The sequence below is a fragment of the Sturnira hondurensis genome, unplaced genomic scaffold (genome assembly GCF_014824575.4).
Source record: "Sturnira hondurensis isolate 20B ecotype Veracruz unplaced genomic scaffold, ASM1482457v3 Scaffold0018728, whole genome shotgun sequence".
NCBI classification, from domain to species: domain Eukaryota; kingdom Metazoa; phylum Chordata; class Mammalia; order Chiroptera; family Phyllostomidae; genus Sturnira; species Sturnira hondurensis.
The window spans coordinates 1471900-1492377 of NW_028091359.1; the positions used below are offsets into that span (position 1 = coordinate 1471900).

A 20478-nucleotide genomic window follows, 5' to 3' on the forward strand; every position below is an offset into this window, starting at 1 on the left:
TCATCGCGGAGCATCAGAGAGAGCCCTGCTGCCTTCTGCCATGTCAAGATACAATGAGAAATCTGCAACCTAGAAGAGGGTCCTCACCCACCCATGCTGCATCTGCTCTTGGGCTTCCAGCCTCTGGAACTGTGAGAAATAAGTTTCTGTTGTTCACGAGCTCCTCAGTCTGTGGTATTTTGCTACAGCCACACAAAGGAGTTGACAGAGGCTGAGCTCTGAGCCTGGCCTCCCTTACAGTAAGGCCTTGAGCAGACCACGGGCTTTTTGGAGTCTTCTTTCCCTGGAGTGCAAAAGGAAGAGGCAGAGTGAGACGATCCATATGATCGCTTTCAGCGCTAGAAGGATTCTAATCTAGAATCGTGGGTTTAAGCTGAAGTCTGGGTAAACACATTTCAGACCCGGGGCATTGTTAGCAGCAGTAGTAATCTTAGAGGCAAAAGACAGATCCGTAGCCTAGCCAAAAATGTAATAGAGATGGGAAATGACACAGCCCTCAGGGCACTCACTAAGCTCCCCATGCAGAAGAGACCAGAGAAGGGCCCGGGGTGTCCAACCTGTGGCCTGCAGGCAACGTGTGGCGCAGCGTGGCTACGAATGAGGCCCGACACAAAACTGAAAGTTTACTTAAAACATGATGAGGTTTTTTTGTGATTATATGTTGCAAGGTATTTAATGTATAGTCCAAGACAACTCTTCTTCCAGTGTGGCCCAGAGACGCCAAAAAGTTGGACACCCCTGGAAGCTATCCACCCATCCCTCACTGACCATGAACCTGTAAGCACATGAAGAGAAGATACAAGAGGTCCCATCAGAAAGTAAAAGCCAGGGCATGCTTTAAAAACTGCCATTTTTTAATCCTCACCTGAGGATATGTTTATTGATTTAAAGAGAGAGGAAAGGAGAAAGAGAAAGATCAATGTGAGAGAGAAACATTGATTGGTTGCCTCTTGTATTTGCCCTGACTGGGGTAGAACCCACAACTTTTTGGTGTATAGGACAACACTCCAACCAACACAGCCACCCAGCCAAGGCCTGCCTAAATTTTTAATGTGCTCTCCAATACACACACACACACTCTCTCTCTCTCTGTGTCTGTCTGTCTGTCTCTCATAGCTACCAACAGTGTATGGAAGCCTTCATGGTACAAGGTCTTCGAGCATAACAGCTGCCCAAACCACTGACCATTAGATGATCAGCTAACCATTGGGCACAAGGGTGATACTTTGAAGCTAGGCTTAACCACAGAAGAAATAGAATCTACAGATTTAGTCAAGTTTTTAAACACAACAAAACAAAGCAAAAAGAACCTTCAGGGAGAAAAATTAGAATCCATAGTTGCTATATTAAAATATTCAGTTTAACAAAAAATGATGAGACATTCAAAGAAACAAGAAAGTATAACCCATCCTCAGGAAAAAAAAATCAACAGAAACTGTTTCTATGTGGGTCCAGAACCTAGAATTTGCAGATAAAGACTTCAAATCAGCTACTGTAGAAATTAGTTTTAAGTCAATTCTGAATAAAATTCTGATACACGCTACAATGTGGATAAACCTCGAAGACATTATGCTAAGAGACACAATTTTATGCTAGACACAAAACAGGAACTATTGTATCATTCCACTTTTATGAGATGCCTAGAATTGTCAAACTCACAGAGTAGAACAGGGAGGAAGAAATGCGGAATTATTGTCAGTGGGTGCGGAGTTTCAGTTTGGGATGATGGAAAGGTCTCTGTGATGGATGGTGGTGATGTTGGCCAACAACATGAACCTACTTAATGCCACTGAACCGTACACTTAAAAGCACTAAAATGGTAATACCTAAGTATATTTTACTACAATACAAATATTCTGGAGTTGCAAAGTACAATAGCAAATAAAAATTAATAAGAGGGACTAAATAGATTCAAGGATGCAGAAGAAAGAATCTATGAACTTGAAGACAGAGCAATAGCAATGATCCACAGAATGACTGACAAGTGAACTCAGAGGTCCACGCAGTTATATCAAGTGAACCAATTTCTATGTAATGGGAATGTCAGAAGAGAAGAAAACAGAGAAAGCAGCACAAAGAATATTTGAAGTAAAGAGGAAAGGCTCTCAAACTGACGGAGAACAATCTGCAGATCTGAAAAGCTCAATAAGCCCAAAGGAGATAAACACAAAAATGTTATACCTACACCTATATCGTAGCCAACTTGCTGAAAGACAAAGAGAAAATCTTGAAATAAGCTAGAGAAAAACAACTCTTCATGTAGAGAGGAACAATAAAAAATAACAGCAATGAAAGGCAAAGGCAGTGGGTTGATATATTCAAAGCACTACCAAATTTTAAAAAAACATGTCAATCAAAAATCCCATACCCAGCAAAACTATCCTTAAAACAAAGATGAAATACATTCCCAGAAAAAAAGGACTTCAAGAATACATTGTTAGAAGACTTGCCTTACAAGAAATATTGAAGGCAATTATTAAGGCTGAACAGAAATGGTCTACACAAAGATAAGAAGTATGTTTGAAAAGATAAATATATGTAAATATAAAAGACTGTGTGTTCTCATTAACTTTGTTAAAAGACATAAGATTTCATAGAATACATCTCTGTATTTTGGGTTTATAGCAAATATAAATGTAAAATATGATAATCACATATATTGAAACCAAGTTTTTATTTAATCAGAATTAAAGTTATTTTCTATTTGAGATGGATACTAACTTAAGGTATATAGTAAGTGCAAATCACATCTCTAATAAGGGACAATATGCAGAATACATAAAAGCTTCTACAATTTCATAACCAACTCAAATAACTCGATTTTAAAATGGGTATATGACTTGAGTAGATGTTTCTCTGGAGATTATATACAAATGGGCAATGAGCTGTGAAAAGTGCTCAATATCACAGATATGCAAATCAACCTCAGTGAGATACTACTTCATACCCATCAGGATGGCTCATAAAAGAAAAACCCAAAAAAACAGAAAATAGCTTGCTCTCACTTTCACTCACGCCTCCTCCCCAACTTTTTGTTTCTATTTTTAGATGTATACAGGTAAAGCAAAAACCAACAGAAGTAAATGAAACAATAAAGACAATTCAACAGTAACAGGTCTGGATCAATTACTTAAACTTCCTCTTAAGAAATTGACAAAAAGCACAAACTGAACCCAAAGGAAGCAAAATTAAGGGAAAATAAATATTAGATAGAAAAATAGTAGAGAGATTAATAAAACCAAAGTTTAGTTATTTGAACTAGCAACAAAATTGACAAACAAAAAGAGAGAAGATGATAACATTTCCAAAATCAGGAATGAAAGAGGAGTCATTGCTGGCGACCCTACTGAAGTCAAATGGATTATAAAGAAATACTATAAACAACTTTATGCCTACAAATTAGACAATTTAGATAAAATGAACAAATTCCTAGAAAGACACGAATACCGAAACTGGCATAAGAAACAGAAAAACCTAAACAGACTTACAACAGGTAAAGGAATTAGTGATGAACAATCTCTCCACCAAGAAAAGCCCAGTCCATCCTGCAAGGCATCCCTGGTGAGCTCTCTGTCAACCATTTAAAGAAGAGATGCCAATCTTTCCCAAACTCTTCCAGAAAACAGAAGAGAAACACTTTCCTATTCACTCTATGAGCCAGTGTTATCCTGATGCCCAAGGCAAAGGCGTCACAAGAAAACTAGGGACCAGGGTTCCTCATGAAGACAGACACAAACACCCTTCGCGAATATCAGTGAACCAAACCCAGCAACATGTAAAAATGTTACACACCGTAGCCAGGTGAGATTTATCCTGGGAGTGCAAAGTTTAAATATCCACATTGATAGAATAAGAGACAAAAACCACATGATCATCTCAACAGATGCAGAAAAACCATTTGGTAAAATTCATTATCCATTCCAGATAAAAACACTCAACAAACTATAATGAGAAGGGAATTTCCTCAACTTGAGAAAGGGAATCTATGACGAACCACAATATCACGCTCAATGGGAAGAGGAAACACCCATCCTCCTGAGATCTGGAGGACGGCAAGGACGGCAAGGACAGCGGGGGTCTCCTCCACTTCTATCATGTTGGAGGTTCTAGCCAGGGCAATAGGCTAATTAAATAAAAATTAAAAGCTTGTAGATTGGAAAGAAAGGGTTAAAGTGTTTTTTATTCACAAATGGCATGATTCTGTGTGAGGAATCCATTTTCACAAACTAGAAGTAATAAATATATTCAGCAAAGTCACAGAGTACAGTGCCAAAACATAAAAAAAAGAAAGATCAGCTGTGCTCCGGCTGGTGTGGCTCAATGGATAGAGCACCAGCCTGAGGACCAAAAGGTCGCCGGTTCAATTCCCAGTTGGGGCACATGCCTAGGTTATGGGCCAGGTCCCCAATGGGGGGGGCACACGAGAGGCAACCACACATTGATGTTTCCTCTCTCTTTCTCCTTCTCTTCCCCTCTCTCTAAAAATAAATAAAATCTTTTTTAAAAATTTAAAAAATCAATTGTCTTTTTATATAAAGCAACAATCTAAAAATGAAATTAAGGAAGCATTTCATGGATAGATCAAAGCAATAAAATAGGAATAAATTTAACAAAATAAGTGCAAGACTTGTACATGGAAAATCGTACAGCACTGTGGAGAGAAACCGTGCGTGAATTCGTGAAGAGACAGTCCATGTTCATGGGCGGTACAGGCAGCGTTGTTCAGACAGCCCTTCTCCCTAAACGGATCTACAGATTCAATGTGCACCCATCAGAATCCGGGCCGGCAGATTTATTTATAGAAATTTCTATAAACACAGGAGAAAATATTTGTGACCTTGAGTTGGGCAAAGTTTTCTTAGATCTGACACCAGGAACAATCCATCAAAAAAAATTGAGAAATGAGACCATCAAAATTATAAATGTGTGTGACTCAAAAAATACATTAAGAAAACAAAGAGGCAAGTGCAGGATGGGGGAAAATCTCATATGTGACAAGGGTTTGCACTGACTCAGAGAATTCCTACAACCCAGCAAGGCAAGCAACTCAGTTAAAAATAAGCAAAGGATTTGAATACACATTTTGCCAAAGAAGACAAACACGAATGGCTAACAAACACATAAAAAGCTGTTCCGCACCTTTAGTCGTTAGAGAAATGTGAATGAAAGCCACTGGGAGAGTCTGCTACGTGCTCCAGTGGCTGGAATCGTAAGACTGACAATAACAAGAGTCTTACAGGGAGGCGGCGCACCTGGAACCTCGCAGAAGCTGGTGGGCAGGTCAGGCCACTTTGGAGAGCAGTTAGACAATTTCTGAAAACGTTAAACATACACTTGCCATCCGATCCAGAATCCCACGCCTCCGTATCTCTCCAAGAGTGATGGAAACACGCTCCACAAGCCCTGTGATGGTTTACACCAGCTCTGTACATAATTTGGAAACAGCCCAAACGTTCATCAGTAGGCAAAGAGATAAACAAAACACGGTATATCCATACGATGGGTCCGAGTCAGCCACAAAAAGAAATAACATACTGACGCTGGATGACGCGGAGGAACCTCGTGTTAAGGGAGAGAAGCCAGACACATGGACTACGCGCTGTATGACTCTTACAGGAAACATTCAGAAAAGACCTCTCGACGCCCACGGAAAGCAGATCGGTGAGGGTCTGGGGCGGGGCGGAGTTGCGGGTGGACTGCAAACCAGCGCAGAGTCCTTTGCTGGGGGGATGAAAACATTCTAAAAGTGGTGAATATGTTGATGATAGCATGATTCTACAAATGTACTGAAAACTCGCTGAACTGTGTGTTTACAACGGGTGAATTTTATGGCATGTAAATTCCACCCCCATATTAAAGCTGTAAAACCTATAACCAGCACAGGGGAGGGGCGCACTCCCACCCAGAGCCTGCCCCCCACCCCTCGCACCTGTTTCCACAAGCTCCTCCCCCACCTCTGCTCTCCCCACCCCACCCCCAGTCTCCCCGACTCCCCGCGGCGTTGCTTGTACAATGATTGCCCTCCACCCACAGACCCAGGTCATCACGATCGGCATCGGTGACCACCAGGTTTCTCTCCCAGTTCCTCCAGAAACACTCGTGCAGAGAAGCCAGACCACGTGCGCCCGAAGCACCTTCCACAGGCCCTGACCATCTGTCACACAGGAAGGACGAAGTTCTACTTAGCAGCTATGTGCAGAGATTGACCCCAGCACCCAAGTTAATTGCGTTACAAAGCGATGCTTTCAGAATCCAAGTCAGCCACTTCCATACCCATTTTACTATTAACATCCTCAAAATCTACTCGGGTCTGCCCCACTCTGGACCTGAACCTAGCCCAAAAGCCACACCCTGTGTCTGAGAAAGAGCCCGGGGGTGGGGTGGGGTACGTGAGGCCCGGCGAGGCCCAGCAGCTCCATTTACCTGCAAGCAGCCCTGGGCAGTGCAGTACCTGGTGCTCGCACCCTAATTTCACGATAACCAAGGCGGAAAGCTCCGGCTTCAGGGCCCTCGGGTCCCAGCTTTGCCTCTGCGTCACAATCTGCGGCCGCAAGTCCCGCCACAGCCCCATCCATTGCTCTTCCCTACAAGCCGCGGCCATGCTCCTGGCCCGCGCTGGATGGATTTGCCCAGCACCCAACAGGCTGGTAAACAGTATCAGACCACAGACCCTCCCTCCGGTCCAGACGCTGGCTGAGTGGTGGGGAGATGGGGAGACCCTGAAGAGGGGAGGTCACACTCAGCCATCGAGGAGCTCACCCGGTGTCACCCTCGTCACAACTGCACAGGCTCAGCCAAGCAGCTGCAGGACCTACCTGGGGCGAGGGCTGTGCCGACACCCCCGAGGTGGGCCTCCTGGTCACCAACCCTGCACACGGCCCTCCCTGGTGGGAAGGTTCCTTCCTTGCCAATGGGGCCCCAGGCGTGGCCCAGCAGCTAGAAGGACTTGGCAGTATTTGTTGCAGGCACCTCACTACTTTACACACCACAGGTTCACCTCGTTTTCTTGTGCTTCACGGATGTTGCATTTTTTAGGAGCTGAAGGCAAGACCCTCCTCCAGCAAAAATATTTCAACTCACTTTATTGCGATATCCGCCCTATTGTAGTGGTCTGGAGCCAGACACGCCATAGCCCAGCGGCGTGCCTGGTCTCAGGAGTCGAGCACCCAAACCACTCCCGGGCACACGCAGAGACGAGGTCACGGGCGGCGGCGCCGCTCACCCCCAGCAGCGCATCCACAGCGCTCCCCTGTCGTGTCCGCACGGCCAACTGCCAAGGACAGTTAAGCTTTCAAAGTAGGAAGATCAAAGCGCTGTCATCTTTTAATTTAATCCTTTTGTTGCATCAATGGTCTTAAAAGGATGAGAGAGATCAAAATAAAAATGGAAACAAACTATATCTTTGTGGCTGTTGTGTTTTAGCCTTTTTTTCCCTCAATTTGGGCCACAAAATAGGTCAGCTCCATTACTGATCAGCCTTCCCACAAATATTTAAAACAAATTGAATTGCACACCCAATACCCATCACAATTACACCAGGCACAATAACTAAATTAGCAATTCAACAAAATAATTGGAAATGCGATTCTCTCTATTCCACCAGTCTCCCTCGGGGGTTCAGCCGATCTATGGGGGAAAACTCAGCTTTCCTAATTCTGCAGCTAATTAGAGACACACTTGTAAATGAAGTTGTTTGTCTTAAAGTTGAAATTCTCTTCTGGGGGTGGGGAGAGGGAAGGAGAGGCGAGCAAGTCCTTCCACTCTGGAGCGACTGTATGAACAGGTATAAAAGAGCACACGCCGGGGTTCTAATTAGCAGCTACACCTGCAATTAATAAGGCATCACTATTTTACCATCACTTATCTGGTAATGAGCGACTTCAGCAGAGCCAGCCTGGCTGACGTCCTCATCGAGACAGGCGGGCCTTCTAGGGGCCCTTGGGACTGGTCGTCTGGGCTGCGCGGCGGTGCCATTTGCGGGAGTGGCTGACGGGCCAGGGCGACAGGAGGGGAGCGATGCAGCCCAGGAGGTGGCCGCGTGCTCAGCCCCCCGCCCCGCGTAGGCCTCCTTGTTTGGGCCAAGAGAAGCAAAGGCTTAATGTAAAAAAGCAGAGGGGAGGCGCCCGTGCCCAGCAGCACCCCTCCCGTGGACGGCAGGCAGCGGGCAGCAGGGAAGCAGGGGCCCGGGGCGCCAGCCAGAAGTGGCCGTCCGCCCTGGCTCACCGCTCAGGCCACTCTCGGAGAAGCAACCTTGAGGTTTCAATTAGTCTGTCCTTGGCCTCTTTTTGTTCCTTCAGGAAGGAAAATCTCGGCTTAATTATATAACTGAGAACTAGGGCTCACGTTGGTCCCCTCTTACCCTCTTCGCCAAGATCAGGATGTGACCTTAAAACGCAAAGTCTCCGCGGGGCCCCCTCCGAAGGCTCGAGGCGCGGGCTGGCGGGGGCTCACCGCTTAGGCGCGGCTCCCTGCCGGCCGCCGCCCGCGCCTGGGCCCGCACCCCCGCCGGGAACAAAGCCTGGCCTTACCAGCGAGGTCGGCGGATGAAACGGAGGCCCGGGGCCTGGGGAAGCCTCCTTCCCCAAGACCCTGCTGAGCATCACAGCGCCCAGGTGGGGGTGTGGCGGCCCGGGAGCCTGCCAAAAGGCTGATAAGTAAGTTCAAAAGCACCTGCTCCTTCCTGCTTATCTCCACCAACAATGTGAACTCGGAGTTATCACGCGTCAAGTGTTCGGTATTAGCCTTACATTTAGCTCTCAAAACCAAGTGCCGTGCGCTACAACTTTAAAGGACACAAGAGTCAAACTGGGAAACAATTTTATGGCCCCAGGGAGTCAGTTCCCTGGCTGATCCCTCAGGAGAGAGGGGGCCGGGCGGCCTCCCGGGCCGCCCCTGCGCGCGCCCGCCCACCGCCCCCTCCTGCGCACGTACCTGGTGCGTGAAGACGCTGAGCCCTCAGCCCCTCGGCTGCAGCTCTCGCCAGCCCATCTGTGGATCATTGTCCGCATTCAGTTTCGGTGTTTGAGATAACTTGCAAAAGGTTGGAAACTACTGGCATCGTCCTGAGCTATCCAATAGTGGCCACTGGCCACGCCGCAAGTGCTCAAAAGCCACAAGGTGTGGGATGGCGCAGTGATAGGATTCTAGTCCCCACCCCCGAGAGTTCGGTTGCACAGCTCTGGCCCTGATGCTATGGACGCTCCGAGCGCTGGAGGCGGCGTCTCCTGGCTCCCCAGGACGACTCACAGGAGCGAGGGAGGCAGCTGGCCACCAAGGAATCCTCGTGTTCAGAGCTGCCCTCGCTGAGGAGGTAGAAATACAGAGCCGCAGGCTAATTGCTTCCTGCCCGGTGTCAGCCACACCTGCATACTGATGCACCTGGCTGTCCTGCAGGCTGGGCGCGCAGCAGCCGCTAAAGCCCGGGAGGAAGTGCCCAAGAGCACAGGGACTCCTGCCCTCCTGCCAGGCTGAGCTCTCACCTTGGAGAAACAGTACCTTGGGAAACTGAGGCCAAGCCTGAAATGTGCTCAAAGCTGAGCTTCCAAGAGGACCAGCCAGCGTTAATGAAGGCAACTCCAGCAGATCTGCTGAGTTCCATCAGGCCCCAGTTTGGGAATGCAGAGCTCTGCAGAAGAGAGCAGAGACCCGACCGCGACTGTGCACCTGCCGAGAGTCCCTTTGCTAAGCTTCTGCCGGGGCCTGGCACACAGTAGGTCAGTAAATAGCTGAATTAATGAATGTGGAAAAATATTGTTGCGCCTCTGCTAAACCCAAATCTACCACACTGCCCTTACTTTAGAAGCAGCTGCTGCAGATTGGGAAGGTCCTCAGACTTCCTCAAGGTCACATCCTAGCAGGTATGAAGTCTAGTTCAGGTTTCTCCCATGACTCCACCTTTCATTCCTATATTCTTATTCAAAACAGCACGTAAGTCCGTTCTAAAACTAGCTATGCTCCCCCAATCTCTGTTAGAACAGTGAACCACGCCCCTAAATTACAGCCTGTTCCTTCCTCGGGGAGGGCAGACCTGAGAGGACTCAGCCAGCCCCATGTAACAAGAAGCCTGCAGGCCCAGAGCGGGCTGAGCTCCTTTCCAATCCAGTCCTGAAGAGGGTCGGTGGGGGTGGGCAGGAATCTTTATGTGTTACTGTCACAGTGTCTAGCGGGGACCTTATTTTTTCTGCCCTGTCAGTGATGTGGGACTACTTTTTCTTTTTTATATTTTTTAAATTTTCTTTCTTGAGAATTCAGTGTCTTTGACCTCAACAAATGAACTGAGAACCCTCAACACAGGGAAATAAACCAGGCAAACTTCCCAGGAATATAAACGCTGCTGAGGCAACGGCCGTACTGGCAGACCCCACACCGTGGGCAAGAAAAGCTCGGGAAAGGAAATCTATAGGTCAGCAAGGAAGACAAAAGTTAGATCGAGCAGACTCACTACATCCACACCACCGTCTCTGCAGACACGGACGGGTAGCGGACGACAAGAGCTGTGGGTGAACGGAATGCACACATGCCCGCTGGTGACAGGGACCCACTGGACCTGAGAGAATCAGTTCATGAACTTACCAAATTACTGGCAATTATTTTTGAAATGTTATGGAGAAAGAGAAAGTAAAAAAAAGATGTAAATGAAATGAGGTAAGCCCTAAATAAAAATGAAAACAGCAAGCTCAAATGAATTCCTAGCACTGCTGCCCCCAATACACAGGCACGTCCGTAAATTTAAAAAGTAAAAGCACAACCTCAGGTGCAGAAAACAAGGTTCGTTCGCTTTAGACGAGGCTCAGGCTTGTACTTGCAAGTGCACAGGGTGGGACTAGCAGGGCGTCACCAGACGGGCAGCCAGCCCCCGGGGCACAGAGCACGCCCACCTCTGACCTGAGCCCTGGGCTCCTTGGACGGCCTCTGCCTCCGCGGTCGGTGAGCTTTCCCTGAGACGTGAGGCTGCCTGGGTTGTGAGCCCACCCCAGGTGGACACGGGCTGGGCATCAACACACTCCAGATGCAGAGTGACCGTGATGTTCTGGGAAATGGTTCCAGGGTTCAGGACGAACGTCACATCTGGATTCATTGTGAGCCCCCCAACTCCGCTCCTGCGGGAAGAAATGGTAAAGAGGCCTGCACCAGGAAGACCGTCCTCCACGAGGAAACCCGGAGGCAGGTGCAGTGTGTTGCCGAACGGGTTGGAGTGGGCCTTCCCTGGTACTCTGCTGGCTCTCGGGGTTTGCGAACGACGCTGACTGACTGGTCTGGGATGTGACTCTGGAGAGAATGGCTACACACCGGAAACAGCAGAGAGCAGCCGGGAGGAAGGTGAACCCACACGTGGCAAGTGAGCCCCACCTAAGATCTCCAGACGAAAGCACTGGGAGGAGCCAGAGCATGAAAACCAGAGGGGAGAGGGGGAGCACCCAGAAACAGAGGGGGGTTGGGGGGGAGACGGTGTCACTTTGTTTACCACCATCTTTCCAAGCACTTCCCAGGTGGGAGCTCTTTAACCCCCGCAGAGGAGGATGCCGACTGAAGGGTTCCCTGGGGAACAAGGAACAAACCCCAGGATCAGGCTCCTGGGCCCGTCTCCACTCTCCACCCCACAGAGGGCAAGTGAGACGTGAACAAGGGCCTGACCCAGCCCCTGTGAAGCGCACCAAGAGCCTCCAAAATACTCAAGTTCTTTCATTGGGTTCACTTTGTTCCTAAAAATATATGCCAATAAAAATAGTAATTTTGAAAAACAATAAACAAGCTTTATGCCCAAATATTTCCCTGTAACATTATTCATAAAATCAAATAATTAACAATTTACATGTTCAGTAACAGGGGATTTGGTTAAGTACTGAGGATACATGCTCCAAATGGAATTGTAAGTTAGCAATTAAAATACTTAAATATCTGCTAAAACATGGAAATAACCTTTTCCTATACTCTTCACATTAAAATGCAGAGCACACCGTGCACCACTAGCTCTCAACTGGCGATGTGTGTGTGAGGTGGAGGGGGAGCCGGCAGGCACGGTCACGCGGGTGGTGTTTTTACTGAATTTAAAGGGTGAGTAAAAAATGTGAGCAGTCCGAAAGTCATAAAAACCAAGCTTTGCACCCTACTGATGGGGGAGACGGGCCACCCCCTGCACCCTGAGGGCTGTGCAGTGCTAAACCTTAGTGAGAAGTACACATCTGGGTGGAGGGGTGGGGGACAAGAGCAGAGTCTCACTGACATTTGTCCCTTCTACTTCCCTGCAATTAATTTTTAACGTAAAATGAGTGAAGACAAGAAACCAGCCTTATCTTCTCTGTCCTGAAGGGAGAGGCCCAGCGCCCGCTCCCAGCGCCTGGCCCTTGTAGGAACCTGGGTGGGCGCCCAGTGTGGCCAGCCCCTGCCTCCCTGTACTGGGGAGGGCTTCGGGGTCTGCAGTGTAGGAGTGTCAGGTGTGAAGTCGTCAGCTGGGCACAAGAAAATAAGCAAACTTCACACAAAAGGGAGAAATGCTTCCGTCAACACTGAAAAGGGGCTCTGAAAACTCTTGATAACGGTTCTCAAATCATTTAAAAATGAGCATTAGCTACCAAAATGTTAAGTATTAGTTTTATTAAAATGCAAATCAATCAACTAATCTGTCTTTCTAGTAACAGCTGAATTGCAGTATCCATGTCAATTAAAATAGTTTCCAATTTAGTCTTGGCTGGAAGGAGGGTGGTCTTCTGAATTTTAAAATGCATGGCTCCCTTTACTGAAAATTCTGTCCATTCTTTCTCATCTTTCCTGATTTTAATTCATTTTTAATTAAACAGGTTGGACTCCAAATATTGTGAAGTACCTGTTTAAACCTCTTTCTTGGTCAGATAAAGAGCTACTGTAACAAAGCCCCCCCCCACCCCCACCCCAAGGAAGCACGGGTGAGCACGAAGCTCACTGGTACCCAGGGGGAGCAGGTCACTCACCTGCTGATCCAGTGCGAATTTTCCGGAATCCTCAGGCTAGATGGACAGGCTTGCATGTCCTATATTTTTAAAGGGATCATTTTGAAGAGAGTAAGTGTGGGAGAACTCGTCTATTTCTGTTGATTGATCTTTGGGGTAACTGGAGACACACTGAAAATTAAACATTTCCCTGACAGCCAAGCCCAAGAGGTAACTACAGAGACAAGAAAAACAAATCACCGAGTTCCAAGGTCCAATTAACATGAGATGGGAAGACCCCCGCCCCCACGTCCCCCATTCTGAGCTCAGCAGACACACTGATGCTCGCAGGAAACTGTGAAGCAGACTGCACTCAGGACGGATAGCATCCGGAGCCCGGCCTTCAGGCGCGGTGCAGCGGCCCCGGACACTGAGTCAATGATACGTGGGATTCCTGGGCACAGAAATCTGTCACTTGGTTCTGACATTTTAAAACAATATCAAAATCTGACTTTAAAAACAATGACTAGTTATTAAATTCAACTGCACTCAATTGCGTGGATACAACATTTCTTCTCTAATTATGTAGCTTTAAATAAAGATTTGGGCAAGGCCCCCAGGAGATGGTCAGTCCGGTGTGCTGGTCCGCACGTGTTACTTATGCAAGATCATCTTCACTGCATATTGACCACAGCAGGCCAATAAATCCCCCTTATGAGGATTTAATTTCCAGCTTGTGACCTTTGGATGAAAAACAAGTGAATCATTTCCTCCTGCTAGATTTACACCAGAGCTAATCTCAATAACGTGATTTAGGAACGGAGTGAATGGAAAAGGACTCTGGAAGAACCTTTATGGGTGAAAAGAAAAAACAAAGACAAAGTCAGAGATCTGTATTTAGCAACAAACTGGCAAATACTTCTAAGGGACAAAGTCTCCAGGGCACAGCTCAGAGGTTTTGGGGCATCCCTGCCCCTCAGAGCCATGATCGCGCAGCAGGTGCCATCCACCCAAGAGCAGCGCAGCCCCGGACGATGCCGTGAAGGTCTTGTGAGAGGAGGCCATCTGGCCGGGGACAGAACAAAAACCCTCCCAAATCAGACTTCTCGCTGCTCAAGACATCGAGGGCACAGGAGAGTCTCTTTATTTGTGGCGGTGACAGGCCGCAGGACAGGGCTCTCGGACAACAGACGCTGCGTTCCGGGCGTCCTAGGACTCATCCAGATGCGATCTGCACAGCACACCTTCCCAGGGGTCTGCCGGCCCACTGACCCCACCGGCCGATGGGTCCCTCCACTCGGGGCTGGGTGCGCAGCCTGCCTGGCCGAGGCGCCCCGGGTGTCAGAGGCCCTGCCTCAAGGCCTTATGGCAAAAGAGACGGGTGCTGTCACTGCCGGTGGCCTTCGTCGGGAGTGTTCAGTTGGCCAAAAAGAGATCGATATAACTCCGTCCTGGAAGACAAAGAAAACGAATTGGTTAACACACTGGTTAACTTTTCAAGGTTAAAAAAAAACTAAGAAACTGGGTAATACCCTAATCTGCTTGTTCAATTGAAAACACAGCCATGCAATTAAAAATGCATCCCACAGCTCTTACTCACAAATAGAGAGGAAGGGAGAAACCTAGAAGAAGCCACTCAAATAGTAAAATATGTAAATAGTCCAGCGTGGCTGGATACCCTGTCTCTAGGGAATGAGTTTTCTGTAAGTTCGCCCTTTACACACAGGCTCTTCAAGTAAGAAAACAAGATGGAATATTTTAATAGGATGTGAGACTGCCACACGATGAGGATTCAATCAGACGTGGATGTAGGGGGATATAATTTAGTTTTCATACATTTTCTCGGACTTGGCAGTACTTGAAAAACAATGAAAATGACCCGGCAACAAGATTCCAATTACTGTCACCCGCTGCAGTGGGGCCACGGCCAGCCCCACTCCCCGGCCTTTTCTCTGTTCTCAATCTAATACATAATTTGATTGGCTAATTTATTATTTCTAAAATTGGGGTTTGAGGTGATGAAAACCACAGCATGCCAGGGTCTTGAGTCCTTGGAAGTAAAGGGCCACTTCTGACCTCTGCCTGTGCTATGGTGTGCAATACACACTCTACGACCTGGCCAGTCAGGTGTCAAGGCCTAGAGAATCTATAAAAGATGGGGCGGGGGCCCTGGCTGGTGTAGCTCAGTGGATTGAGCGCGGGCCTGCGAACCAGAGGATCACGGTTCGATTCCCAGTCAGGACACATTCCTGGGTTGCAGGCCGGTTCCCTGCAGGCCAACTCCCAGCAGGGGACACACGAAAGGCAACCATACATTGATGTTTCTCTCCCTCTCTCCTTCCCCTCTAAAGATAAATAAATAAATAAATAAAATCTTTAAAAAAGAAAAAGATGGGGTGGGGGTGTGTCCTGCTCTCCTTGTGAGAGCAGCTCTAGAATGCTCTCCTCTGTGGACAGAAAGCGAAGTCTCCGGGCAGATGAGGAACCACGAGGGTCTGAGCAGGTCGGACCCACCAGGGAGGTGGACTGTGGAGGGTGCGGCCAACTGTGGCAGGCGATCCACGGTGGCCATCTGCGGGAAGGCCGGCCACAGACCCCTGGGGGAGGGGGCACGCTCGGGCCAAGGCCCTGGCCAGCAGGTCAATGGCCCCAGAAGAAAGCTGTGCCTGCTCCGTTTTATATTTTCAAGATCTAACCATAAAAAGAGCCTGTCGCTCTAGTTAGGAAAACAGGCTTTTAAAAGTGCTCTCATTATCTGGGAGTCATCACCAGCAAAGCTGACTTTCAAAATAAAAAAAAATAAAAAAAACACCCTTCAAACAGCTGTTTTGGTTCAGCCAGACTTTAACATAAAAACATATTAGTCTGTTTTTGAAGTCACCCGCTATAGTTGTAAGAATAGAGGTACTGTAATTAGAAAATCCAGCAATAGGAATAACATACTAAAACCTTTTTTAAACATTTTATTTATTTATTTTTAGAGAGAGGGGAAGGGCAGGAGAAAGACTGGGGGAGAAGCATCAATGTGTGGTTGCCCCTCATGTGTCCCCTACTGGGGACCTGGCCTGCAACCCAGGCATGTGCCCTGACTGGGAATCAAACCAGCGACCCTTCATTTCACAGGCCCGTGCTCAATCCACTGAGCTACACCAGCCAGCGCCTAAAACTTTTTTAAAAGAAAAAAAAAATCTTTCAAAACAAACTGCAGAAACCAAGAATGCACACTGACCCCATCATTCTGAGGACCGCAGGGCTGGCAGGGGACATGCAGCTGGGAAACAGTGGGGCTCCAACGTGGCCACAGGGGCACCGCCGCCCTGAGGACCGGCCACAGGCGCAGGCTCACCCTGAGCCCATCTTCTCTCCTGCCCCTCTCGGCCAGCCCCCAGACAACCAGCCCATCGTGGTGGGCAGCTTCATACTAAATGCAAACGAGAGGCAGGCGCCTCCCTTCCAGGTGCTTCCGAATCACCAGCTCCATGGCAGAAGCAACAGCAAGGCCCTGCCCAGGCTTCCCGTCATCACTCTACGGCCTGCCATCTGCCTGCTAGCAAGCAGTCTCTCCGGCCATTTCACAAAAAAACTGAATGGCCCCGTGGGGGAGCCACCGTGACAGAAAGGACAGTATGACGATAAGGAGGCAGCACTGGAAGAGAGGGGAACGCAGAGGACTGAGCTATTTAGCCTTCACAGTCACGCCCTCCCGCCCTCACCGAGCCTGCCTGCACCAGACCCATCATTACTGCCCAGCAAACGCGTTCACTGGGTGTCCCAACAGCAGAGAATCACCTGGGCCGGGCAGGGTTCACGAGTCGGGGGCAGAGTGAAATGCTGAAATCCATGTTCTGACAGAGCATCGTTTCACACCCAGGTGGGCAGAGCTGACAAACATATGCAGCTGTTCATGGCAAAGCAACTTGGAAAAGCTAAGTAGTCTGTGCTCTTAAATTCTTTTTACAGAGAGCAGGAGAATATGAGCATGGAATTATTCCAATCTAAAAATCCCCAAGTAATTCCAACTCTGTGTCTTCCTCACCCACCACCACAAGCAGGGACCACTGGTACCTTCAAAGCTGCTCCTTCCGGCCTCCACTTCTGGCCAAGAACGCAGCCAGAGCCTCCTAGCTGACCTCCGGCTCCTTCTCGTCCCCTCCCCATTCCCCTCACCCAGCCCAGCTGTACAGACAAAGCAGACCCTCCTCTGGTCCAGGAGCATCACCAGGATGAAGCCCCCCTGCCCTCGCCAACTACTCACCATTCCCCGCACAGGCTCCAGGCTGGCTGGACCTCCCGCCTGCCGACCAGGCGCCCGCCCACCGGGGCAGGGCTGGGGAGCCAGGACCACAAAGGGTGGAGTCTGGGGTCCCGGTCCACCTCATCTCTGCACTCTGCACATCCCAACAGAATTTTCAAAAACATGCAGCCCCCTCACACATTTTTAAGTTTACATATAAACTTTTCCAATAAACTTAATAACCACAAAGAAAACAATTAACAAGATATTGTGAACGCTAATTTTTAAAATACAACTCTTAGATCCCGCTCAGTGAGATCTCCATGCCATATTGATCTCTGCCCATCATCACTCATTTAAACAGCACATAAACGAACTCTAACTTGAAAACTTTACATCACCTTTTTCTTTCTAAATGTTATTTCCACTTGACTTTTCCCTAGAGATTTTGGCCCTAATATAATTGTTTTATGCTTGAAAGTCTTTTATCGATCACCCTATCATACTTCTTGGTCTCAAAAATAAGTATGTAGATTGAAACACGTTTTGAAATTCAAAAAAGTGAAATAAAAATATTTTAATTTCTTCAGACCGTGAGGCTCTAAGTAATTTAAAAAATTACCTTCGGATTGTGTCATCATTACAATTATTATGAGGATATAATCATATATGCGATAACAACACACTAAAATATACTATAATCCTGGTAAAAATCTAAGGCGCAGAAATAAGTAAGACATTACGGGGCGTGCATCTCTCCCTGAGACAGGGGGGGCTTTCCCGCCTCCACCCACGTGCCCGCAGGGAGCACAGTTTGTTGTTGGAGTGAAAGCGGGTTCAGCTTTGACTCTGTTCCTGTCTGTGGTTTTGTAGCGCCGAGTGCTGAGAGACCACATCACATAAACAAGTAGACAGGAATAAGAGAGGTTTGTTAGAGCAATGCCATTCAATTCTTTTAATTCTTTCTGAGTTATACACCAAAATAAATTAAAAAATCACACACTGATCTGCTACCAAAAACTAGTTTTGATGGTCTACCAGCTAACAACTCGATCGACTCCTACAAACTTGTTAAAACTACAGGCCTGGGAACCCTCAGACCCAAGGGGACTCATTGCCCGGCCCTCAGCTGCGGCAGTTCTCAACCCAGCACCGATACCCTGAGCTGTCACCCTGGTGACACCCTGGGTCAGGACGAGGAGGGGCCCGAGGCAGCTTTGCATCAGGTGGGCAAGGACTGCTGGGACAGGCATGTAAAAAGAATGCACAGCCCTGGGCACAGGTGCGCTTGCAGACACATCCGGAGTGTGGACCTTCCTCCAGGGAAGCCCTTCCCACCCCAGGATGCAGACTGCCCTGTGGGGCATGCTGAGCTCTGCCCCAAACCCAGACAGGTGCCACAGTGCATGGGAGAAGCATCTGAAAAGAAACAGAGTGTGTCCACAACCCTTGCCCCATCCCAAGAAAAACAAACCTAAAAATAAAAGGAGGTACCAAAAAGCCACCATGGGACAGGGTCAGACTGCGTTCTGCGGCCAGGACCCCCTCCCCACGCATCCCCACACACCAGGATCCGCCTGGCCAGGCAGAGAGAGCCAGCTACCAAGCCTTCAGTGAACTTTGTCTCCATCGGCCCCTCCATGGTGAGTGTGCACTTTAATATTGGAGGTCCCCTTAAGGCTATGCATAATGAACTTAGTTTCTTTCTTTCCCTTTTAAAAAAATAAAATGTGTAATTCCTCCTCTCTACCAGATTAAGAACCAAAATTTGAATCTCTGAGCTGAAGTGCCTTCCCCCCTTTGCAGGCCCTTCCCCCACACTCTCGGCCTCAATGGCCAGTGGGTATGTCCCCTGTAGAAAGTGCATTAATGTTGGTATCAAGCAGGGGAATGACCTACAGAGTCATTAGCAGGACTTGGACCTAAGGTAGAAGGTCGATAGCAGGGGCTCTTCCTTGAATTAAAATTTAACTTACCCTTTATTGCAACCTACAAAAGCAAGTAATGAGCACTAACATTTTTATTTCTTTTAAACTGTCATTTAGGCTGTAGAGGGGATAATTACCTATCTCTGGTGTAGTAAGATTTTATAACCCTTAGTGAGGCATTTTCTAATTTAATATTTTTACTATATTATCATAAAACCTGTTTCTGGGAAAAAAATGATCATGGATTAGCAGCCATTTTCCATAAAAACGGAATGTGTGTGTGTGTGTGCGCGCACGCGTGTGTGTGAGGATTCGACTTATTTATTACGTGATTTTTCTGAAGAGATTTCAAGTGCGCAGGGTCTAGCTGCTGTGAAACACAGTCACTTCCGAGGCAGGCTGTCGCAGTCCCAAACGGAACGGTCGTGCGTGTGTAGAGTGATGTGGCCCCAGACATGGGCGCCCAAATGTGTTCCCTCTGGCTCCCCGGCAGCACCCCTCGCCGACTGCAACACAGACCAGTGTCTTTCACACGTACTGGGCAAACAGTGCGAGCACATTAAGCCTGCAGATGATCTGTGTGTGGCTTTCAATCTGCTAGGCTGGTTGCTTGCATCTGGCAGGCTGAGGGGACTGGACCGGCTGCACACCAGGCCACTGCACCCCACTACTTTGGCCAGAAACCCCCAAACCTCCAAGATATTCCCGAGCTGCACCTACCGTCCCTGTGGCCAAAAGCAGGTGACAGCAGAGACAGCAGCAATGCCACTGCTCCCTAAAGAAACCTGTGCAGCCTCCAAAAGTACATATTCCCCGAGCAAGTGGTATATGCAGGAGTTCCGAACAGGCTTCCAAATGTGCCAGAGGAGACAGTACCACTGCTTTCCTACTTTAAATCGGACACATAAAATGCCCTTCGCTAATATGAAATTGCTCATTTGCTCCTTCAGTTGGGGGGAGCGGTGTCCCCCTAAATGTACAAGGCACATCCCAGCACGCATCCTGGCTCTTCTTCCTCCCTAACCGCCCCGCCCCGTCCTGTACACCGAGGCCCCCTGTGCTGCACACAGACGTGGAGCAGCATTGGTCCTGCTTAGCTTAATCCCTTAGACACACATCCAACAATCAAGAGACAAAGGGACACACAAAGGGAAGGTGAGACAAGAGGTTCCGATTCCCATGCTGCTCATGTGTAGAAGAATTTGGATCGAATCTGAATCCTTATGAGACAAAAGGACAGTCAGAAGGGAAACTCACACTGACCAGCGTGGTCACTGATAGCAGATATACTTTTAAAAATTACTGGTGATGTTACCAATGTGTGCCTTTTTTACATGCTTGTGTTCTGAAAACAGTTTACTTATTAGCGCTTTGGAAGCTTCTAAACATGCCTTAGATATGTGCGGTATTT

General features: G+C 48.0%; 1 protein-coding gene across 1 annotated transcript in view; it reads right to left on the reverse strand.

Annotated features, from left to right (window-relative positions):
• Positions 1 to 13785: 13785 nt before the first annotated feature.
• The window catches only part of AATF (apoptosis antagonizing transcription factor), a 103625-nt gene continuing 96932 nt past the window's right edge, over positions 13786 to 20478 (reverse strand). Inside the window, exon 12 of the mRNA XM_037069818.1 lies at positions 13786 to 14356. Within this exon, the coding sequence (XP_036925713.1) occupies positions 14293 to 14356 (64 nt within the window). The 3' untranslated portion in view covers positions 13786 to 14292. The remainder of the gene's footprint in view (positions 14357 to 20478) is intronic.